This window comes from Balaenoptera acutorostrata, chromosome 9 (assembly GCF_949987535.1).
Source record: "Balaenoptera acutorostrata chromosome 9, mBalAcu1.1, whole genome shotgun sequence".
In the NCBI taxonomy this organism is placed as follows: domain Eukaryota; kingdom Metazoa; phylum Chordata; class Mammalia; order Artiodactyla; family Balaenopteridae; genus Balaenoptera; species Balaenoptera acutorostrata.
This window is the reverse complement of record NC_080072.1, coordinates 66,390,695-66,400,288: the sequence shown is the minus strand read 5'-3', so window position 1 is coordinate 66,400,288 and position 9,594 is coordinate 66,390,695. Positions and strand designations below refer to the sequence as shown.

At 34.9% G+C, this 9,594-nt stretch overlaps 1 protein-coding gene across 3 annotated transcripts in view; it reads right to left on the bottom strand.

The window, feature by feature from the left end:
• Window positions 1-818: 818 nt before the first annotated feature.
• The window catches only part of TMEM135 (transmembrane protein 135), a 260,464-nt gene continuing 251,688 nt past the window's right edge, over window positions 819-9,594 (bottom strand). For all 3 annotated transcript variants that reach the window (XM_007168482.2, XM_057553678.1, XM_057553679.1), the window contains 3 exons: window positions 6,259-6,357; window positions 5,376-5,443; window positions 819-3,182 (listed from right to left, as the gene is read on the bottom strand). In XM_007168482.2, the coding sequence (XP_007168544.2) occupies window positions 3,050-3,182; window positions 5,376-5,443; window positions 6,259-6,357 (300 nt within the window). In that variant the 3' untranslated portion in view covers window positions 819-3,049. The remainder of the gene's footprint in view (window positions 3,183-5,375; window positions 5,444-6,258; window positions 6,358-9,594) is intronic.

The following is a 9,594-nucleotide window of genomic DNA, read 5'->3' as shown; positions in this document are numbered from 1 at the left end:
GGCCCTGCTGAGAGGCCACTTGACCCCCCACTGTGAGAAGGATGTGGCCGAAGCTCCCTGAAGGTAAACAAAACTGATTCTCCTTAACTAGACATTATCAGAGGACTTAGAAACTCAGGAATGTGATAACATATAAGCAGAAACAATTTTGTCAGCACTAACAAACAACTAAATCAATTGTTAGCCTAGACAAAATCTACAAGAAGATGAATACGCAAGCTCAACAAGAACACACTGTGTGACAAATGACCGATGTGGGTTTTGTCATGAAAGACACATTTGTTCGAGAAGAAAGTAAATTCTAAAATCTAAGAGCAATGAGTAAAAAGATAAAATTCTAAATTAAATAACCACTGACTAAAGAAGAAATGAAAGCAAAAAATATACTAGACATCAACTGAGAGATGACAATGTTTACAGATCAAGAAAAGTGACAGAAGAAATCATAGAATGTATTAAAAAAAAAAAAAAAGACAACCGAATCAAAGGTTTTATTTCAGAAACGGGTAATAAAATGGACTAAACTATCTGATGAAAAATGGGTAAGAATCTAACAGAATTGAGACAATTTGTTATCATGCAACTTGTTTCTTCACTTGGTTGGTACTAACTGTAGGATTTTACTAATACAGGAAATAGTTAATTAATACAGGAAACAACCATAATCCTATTAAGCACCTCAATGCACTGTTTTTCAGTCTATATAAAGATGTAGGAAATACTAAGAGGGCATAATAAGTGTTTAATATAATCAGGTCTAGTGGAAGGAAACTTACCATAGACAGGATTTCTTCGGCGTATAAATGGACTAAACAACACGTTTTGGAATGGACACATCTATTTGACTTTATTTATGATGCCAAGTTGCCAATCCATACCTGGTTAGTTAGAGGTAGAAACACATTCATTTTGATTGAATTCAGGAATACACACACAGTTTCTTTGTGTTTGCTCAATACTTTGCAGTCTGTCCCAATGAAATCAAATTGTCCTTTTCTATTCACCACTGCAAACTAGTTAACTGTTCATTCCAGCTATACATTCATTGTATGACTCTGCTTCATGATGGTTATTTCATTTCATACTTTCTATAAAATAAAAGATGACTATAGCTTGTGTTAAAAAAAAATAAATCATAGGAATGCACCTTTTGACCAGTAAAATTTCACTAAACAATCTCATTATACCTCAGTAGAATTTGTCTTTCAATTTCATAGTCTTTTAATCTGAATGAAAATAATAACTTATGGATTAAAAAGTTTTCTGTTTGACAGGAAAAATATTATAAACATAATTTCTGAATAGAGAAAATGAGATGCAAGTAGCAATGCTGTCTTCACTGCTATAATACTTCATTTTTAAAAGTAAACAAAGTACTAATCACCATTTTGATTCCAGTGAATAAAAACTTAAAACTGAATTTATTAATCAATTTGGAAGTCTGAAGCCAAAAGGATCCTTTAACAGTATTGCCTAACAGACAAGTCAATCCTAAAAAGCTAATCACACTGCAAAATTTTGGCCTAATTAAACTGGCTCTCGCTGATACTCTGTCTTTTTTCTGTTTGGTTTCAATCTGCCATAACAACCAAGGTTAGAATTACCTGTAAACAGAAGTATACAAGGCTTGACGAAATTCAATACGGAGGATTAAGCATTTAAAAAGTCTGGGTTATAATTCTTATTGCTACACAAGTTCTACTGCATAATTAATTTACAGCAGCCTAAAACTTTTCAGCAACAAAATTATATTAAAAAAATATACCATTATCCCTATATGTTACATTAATTGTAATGTAACATATCACAACCACTTAAGCCTTGCATTAACTTAGAAAAGAATAACTTGTCCCTGAAAAACTCTAAAGAGTGATCATATTTCAATCAAAGCTGTCCTGAACTAACTCATAATCAGCAGTGACTACATTTGTCACTTCTTTGCTCTAACATGAGTAAAAGTGACGATAATGATTTTTTGAAAAGAGGCTAGAGAACCTGCATCCAATTATGAAGTGGACTTTTAAACCGCCACTGGATTTTTAGAATGTTTTTAGTTGTCAAACATCCGTATAGGTGAAACAGCTGAGGGAACAAACTGCCAAACTTGCCCAAACTACTTTTGTTCCATAGAATTTGATCCCTTCTAAATGGACAACAGCATACAAACTTAGCTATGAAGAATTCAGCCCTTATAAATGAAAACAAACATAATAAACCTACAGGAGGTTTAAAAGTAACTTCATTTGTTTTTGAATATTCAAGTGTAATGATTCTGTAAAAGATTAAAACATACGTTTCAACTTTATCAGATATGTCAATTTCCATTTGCTCCTAACCTGCCACTAATACATAGGTTCACTGGGCTGCCAAAGAACCCATCTGATCATGGAGAGAGATGAAGGTATCAGTGGAAAAAGAGCACGGATACCACGGCATTTATCCAAACAGTATGAGACCCGTCTTTGCATCCCTGAAGTAAGAATGGCCACTTTCTCCAATTAATTTGCTCTATACTAAGTAAAGCAGCATTGTCTGTGAAGAGTTACTCCATACCCATAACATTTCACTACTATAGTTACCAATTCAGAAGTTAAAAAAAAAAAAAAAATACAGACCAAATCCATGTACCCGTGATCCTTTGTATCCTAAAATGTAGAAATATTCTTAGTTTTAACCAAGAATTATATTGGAATGAAGTAAAACATCTTTTAAAGTAATTTTAAGTATACTCTTATTTGTTACTATATTTCTACATAGATTATTTAATATTGCTTGTGGACATAATTTAATTGATAATAATATATCATAATGTCAACCATTACAGTGATCCAGAATGAGATTCTGGCTATAGAGGGAGCTTAATTATTAAGCAACACTTTCCTAAAAAGCTTCTGTATTTCTGATTGGTAAGAAAAACAAAAAAAAGAGCGTCTCTTATTGAAATAACACTGACGTTCAAGCTCGGGCCCCCTTCTTTGTGTTCAACATAATTAACTCTCTAGGACAAAATAATGAAACATTAAGTCACATTAATAAGTTACAGTCATCTTCAAGAAAACTCGATGGGCAACTCTGGTGCTACAATTGTGTATCTTGGATCCAACTTAGGGATGAAGTCCTGAAAGTGTTTAGATGCACCAGTACCAAAAACGTCAAGGACTTTTCGGTTCATGACGGCAAATCTGTATAACAGAGGACACAGGGAACAAGTACTTAATGAAGATTATAAAAGAAGATGATTCACTCCATTTGACTTATCTTACATGGGATGGGAAGACAGAAAAGGCTGACATAGCAAAAGACTCAATGGCGGATTCAAAAGTCACTTTGATACACTTCCTCAAGATTCACTGTCTCATATTTTCTTTAAAAAGATGATAATCCCCAAAACTGAAACCCCAGAGATTACCATCATTATTTCAAACCCTTCTAGAATCCTTTCCACTAGATTGTGTCAAATAGGAAAATAGGTTCATTGTGATTTTTCTGATGAATAAAATCACAAGAAGCTAAATGTATAATGAATGCGCTAACATTTACTGACAAGCAAAGGTATTAAATGTAATTCCTCTCATAATTGAAATTTTAATGTCTCACAGTCAACAGAAAATACATCCAAATGTGACTGAAGGGCAAACAGCATATAGGGTTTCAAATTTCTAACAGACACAACATAGTAAAAACACACCCTCATTTTATCCATCACCTAACCTAAGAGATATAAAAATTTTAAAAGACATATATTTTAGCTAATGTGCAGGATGGACCTTCTGTGTCTCTGTGCCTGATCATAAGCATTTCTTTTCTGGGGAAGATACCAAGGTGAAATTAGTTTTGAGTCATTGGCCAGTATCATTATTCCAAGAGCCAATAAATGTGATTTTTAGATCCTTCCCAAAGTATGTTCCCTTCCGAAATAATCAACTGGTTAAATTCATTGATGTGCAAAAAAACCTAAATGACAAAGAAATAAATGATTAAATAATAATAATATAGAGGATACACAGTGTCATGGCTAAGAGGAAGAATTCTGCAGTCAGACTGCCTGGCTCATATCCTAGCTCCATTCTTTCCTAGCTCTGTGATTCTGGCAGGTGTTTAACCTCTGTGTGCATCTCAGTTTCCTCACATTGTAAAAGCAAGATATTAACAGTACCTATCTCACACAGCTACTTTAAGGATTAAACACATATGTATGTATATGTATGTTGTATGTGTGTACGTGTGTATCTTAAAACCATTTCGGGGACATAGTAAGCACTATACAGCTGTTCGCTATTACTAATATTAATGGCAGCTACTATTTACTGAATGCCTACTAGGTGCTAAAGGCTGCCACAAACATCTCGATTTTCCCACAAAGTATGTATTATGGTTTCACTGAAGAGAGAAAGAAACTTGAGGCTCATGATGGTAAAGAATTTTCCCAACCGGTGACACAGCTAAGGGTATCAGAACTGCAGTCAAACCTAGGTCTGTTCAATTCCCAAGCTCATGGTCTTTCTATCAGGTCAACCTGCCTCCCAAAGAATTAGATTATAATCAGGAAATGCTAACAACAACAACAATAATAAAGAATATGACAGTGAAGGCAAAGAAAAATGTGCTTACAAAATCAGGCAAAAGAATATGATTATTTTTCCAAAGTGGAAATCAGTCGATTGTTCAGGCATGATTTCTAATGAATCTGGTTTAATGTTTTTAATCAAAAAGAAGAGATCAAAGATTTTAAAAGTGAGACTTAAGAATATTATATAGTAACTTATCAGCAGTTTGCAAGTCAACATATTAATCTAGAACACTTAAAATATCTAAAATAGGGCTTCCCCGGTGGCGCAGTGGTTGAGAATCTGCCTGCCAATGCAGGGGACACGGGTTCGAGCCCTGGTCTGGGAAGATCCCACATGCCAAGGAGCAACTGGGCCCGTGAGCCACAATTACTGAGCCTGTGCGTCTGGAGCCTGTGTTCCACAACAGGAGAGGCCACGATAGTGAGAGGCCCGCGCACCGCGATGAAGAGTGGCCCCCGCTCGCCGCAACTGGAGAAAGCCCTAGCACAGAAACGAAGACTCAACACAGCCATAAAGAAAGAAAGAAAGAAAGAAAGAAAGAACGAAAGAAAGAAAGAAAGAAAGAAGGAAGAAACTATTTAAAAAAAAATCTAAAATAATATAGGGAAAAAAATAGTCAAAATAATGTTCACTAAAAGAATGCCCCATGTTATTCTTATTAAATTTTAGGTCATATTTGATTTATAGCTAGATACCTACTTTACCACTGAAAGAATATTCCCTCAAGTAAACGAAAAGATTCAAAATCTTTTTTATGGAAATTGCTTTTTTTCTATGACCAGTTAAAACATCTCAGTCACTTACCTGCCCTTGGTGAGCCTTAAAAGGAACTTCCAGTAAGATGGTCGCAAGGTCTGAACTTCCATGACAGCCTAAGATTAGAATATTCAATTTGAGACTTCTTTCAGTAAACAGCAAATATTATCAACAGTCTTAGGCAACAGAACATATTTATCTCTATTTTTATCGCTCACTGTATTTAAAAAACGACAGTGATGACAGTAGTAACAAAAACATGTTATTAATGTTTAAGTTGATAACTCTCAAGAATCTTTGTAAATATGCCTTCAAATAGGAATACTGCTCATGGAATAATAATTGAGTTAATAGTCATTATTATTGGGGAGCATTTACTAGATACCCATTAGATAGCTGGCACTTCGCTAGTTATAGTAAGTTTACCAACTTGGCAGCATTACTGTGAGAAACTGCAAATAAAAGCTGTCCCCAAAACTTTGCAAGAGCCCTAAGACCATTAACATCAATAACGGTGATTGCAGAACTTAAAGAGATTGAACGATGCTTCTATTAAACTAGATTCTACCCCTATCCTCACTGCCTGAGTAATACTGGGGAAAAGCAATTATTCATATTTATGCCCATGGTATCTTTTTTTGAAGTAAAATTAAGTTAGGGCGTTCTAGCCAAGGTACTAGAGTGATAATTCTCCTACAAAAATTGCACTCTATTTAAACCTAAAAATTGTTGTGTTCATAAAACATGACCTAGCCCACTAAGTTAACATGTTTAATGATTTGAAACTTGCAAGCTATCTTGCTAATAAAACAAAAAAAGCATAAAATGTAAAAACTGGAAATGTTTCCAGGCCTTTATTTTTCCCCCATTGGTTTAATATACACTAGAAACAGAAATAATTCTACTTCTCATTTCAAAAAGTTATACTTACTGCCTGGAAGCAAATTGCCGTAGAGATGGAATAGATGATAGTGTCTGCATGGGGAACATAGGGAACCTTTCCTGCTTCAATGCCTTTGAAATACATTGTCTGCAAAACAAGCACATAGCGCAAGATTTATAAAGAAAACAACTTTAAATAGCGTTACCAATAAAGTGGAGTGATACGTTCCCTATCTACAACTATTTTTTCTACCTTTCAAAATCCTAACAATCCTTTCAGAGCTCAAATCATAGGTACATCTTCCCTGACATGTTAAGTGTCAGCCCTTCCCTTTCCCTCATTCACTCACCCCAAACCCCAGATGCCAGTAATAATACTTTTCTGTGAAATTCAACAGCACTTTATTTCTACCTCTTTCATGCTATTTATTCTTCACTGCTATTTGTACAATGCCCAAGTCCTCCCTTCTCTGTTAGATCTATTCATTCATTCATTAAACATGTACTGGTGTAAACCCGATTAGTGCATAAGAAATAACCAACACACTTTAATAAGGCTACAAGATATCTATATTGATTAGATGTGTAGATCATCACATGTGTATGTATGTATATCTATGTTTATCTCAAATATATATATATAGGCTCCCCAGAGGAGGGAGGAACTATTCTGTCTAGGACAAAGGACCAAGGCGAATTTCAGAAATGACTATACTGAGTAGTGGGCATCTCAAACCATCTGCAGTGAAGAACCACTTTTTAAAAAAAAAATTTCCAATTATCATGGCCTGATGCTTTTATAATACAATAAAAATGAATTACTAGAATTGAACCAAATTTTCACTATTACATTCAAAAAACAAATTACTCCATCGAGTTGCTATAAGGTTTCCAAATGCTTCCTCTCAATTTCTATCCTTTCCTTGTCATGAACTGGTATGGTCATGAACAGTTCATAGACCAGCACTAGTCTGCTGACCCCACTTTTAATACTGCTGCTTTCTAAGAGGCCTAACATCAACAACTAGATAAGAGAGGAAAAGCAGGGGTAACAAACAGGGTGAAAACACATGACATGTATGGGGAATTTCCAGCAAATTTATATGGATGGAACAAAGGATAATTCATGGAAATGGGTTTTCTGGAACGTAGGAATGCTAAAGTGAAACAAGTAAGAAAAGTGGAAAGATGACCAAGACAGAATGGTGTTTCAATAGGTTGGAGGGAGCTTTAAGAAGACATGAGTGGACCATGAAATAAAGAACATAAAATAATTTTTTCCAAGAAAAAAGTTGTTTATACAGCTGATTTTTAATTAATATTATGTATTAATATAGCATTTTAATCTAAAATTAACTTCAATCTGTAAGATATGTACAAAGAGATTTATAATCTACTTCAGTAACAAGATAAACATGGGCCATTATTTTGAAAGTAATATGATAATATATTACAAGGTACAGATATACTGTAGTGTATTCCTGTTAACAAAAATGAAATTCAGATGTGGTAGAATGGCATCATAGAAACGTTATGTGAAACAGGTATCTCTTGATACATGGGATCATTGTGTTCCTAATTATTTCCTACAATAAAACTTATCTGTTGACCTAGAGTCTAAGTTAATGAAGAGTTGGGACTGTATCCTATACTTCTATATGCTTACCAGCACCACCACAGTAATGGGAACATAATCGATACTCAATAAATATGTCTTGGAAATAATTTTTTCCAAGAAAAAAGTTGCCTATACAGGTGATGTTTACTTAATATGCATTATATAGTAATACAGCATTTTAATATAAAATTAACTTCAATCATAGGTAAATGATTGCCTATTATACCATAGTCGTTAATTCCACAAAGGACATAGTAAGCTTACACTTCTAATTTCCTGCATTTAAAAAAAAGTTCTCATCAGCACACTTATCAGATACGATCTGTTGATACAAGAAACAGAGCGATACCACTGCTTGGCTTTAAAACCTCTAGCCATTTAGAGAAACATTTTACAAACTAGATCTCAGTGTTGGATGGTCCCTATGTCAAAGAACATATTTTTGCCAGCTAGGGCAAAAAAATATATTCTCTCACTCCCCTTTTCCTCTCTATTAGCAAGTCCTGCCAACTCTGTCTCCTAAACATACACCAAATCTGTGTACTTTTCTCCGTCTCTACTGCTACCATCCTGACACAAGCCACCATTTCCTGCCTGAGATGAACGGTTCTCTCCCAGATTCCGGTCTTGCCTCTAATCCATTCTCTATATAATAGCCAGAATATTCTTCTTAAAATGTGAATTAAATCACGTCATTTCCATGCTTAAAGCTCTCCAATGGCTTCCAAAGGCACTGAGAAAAAATAAATGCCTCCTCCCCTGCCTCTTTCTCTCTCTCTCTTTCTCTCTCTCATTTGGATAAAACAAATTTGTATAATTTTCTTAATGTCATTAGGGACACAGATTTTTCACTGAGATAAAACTTTTTAAAAATCAAACAAGTTAAATAAAATCTATAACCTGAACTTTGAATTGAAAACATCAATGTGCTCCTAATTATTTTCTCTTTCTCTGAAAAGAAAGGGAAAAAAAATAGGATGCTCTAACTCTGTTCACTGGAAAGGCCAAGAAACAATGACTCGCCTAGGAGCAAAAAACCTTTAGCACCCAAACTAAAGTTTTCCAAATACCATTTCTCACCAAAAGAAACTAGGTGCCACTGGAGAAGGCTGCTTCTATGTCTGGAGCAGGGAACCACCCAGGTGAGCCTGGAATATCTTGTTTTATCACAAAGCAAGAAAACTATCAAAGATACCGGCATTACGTCAAAAAAGAAACAGGAGTCAACTTGAAGAGGCTCTCATGGCCAAAGATGGGGCAATTTGAGCATAATGACTGCAATAGGCTGAAACAAATCAAATACGTTAAACTCCATGTCTTCATAAAGACACCTGACAACAAAGACTTACAGGTCAACTTTGCAGGATGCTAGGGACTAACTCATTCCAAACATTAGCAAATAAAGGGAAGTAATCAAGCACTTTATTATGACTTTGTGAACAGACGATCTCACAGTAACCAAACAGCTGAAAGGGAAAGTTCTTTTTGAAGAATTCCCTCTAATAAATGCAGAAGAAACAATAATATTAGATTATGATGATTTTGCAACCCTCAGTGAAATAATAAACCCTGGTCATTAATGGCTGCTAAAACAATAGGGGAAAAGATGGGGAACCTTATGTTGGCTCTATCAACACGGAGCCCACCGATCCACCTTAGCGTCACAAAAAGAGAGACAACCCGACATTTTTGTGTTTCCTAATGTGATGTAATGGGAATTCACACACACAGTAAATGTGAAGTTTTTCTGCCACTACCATCCCCCTA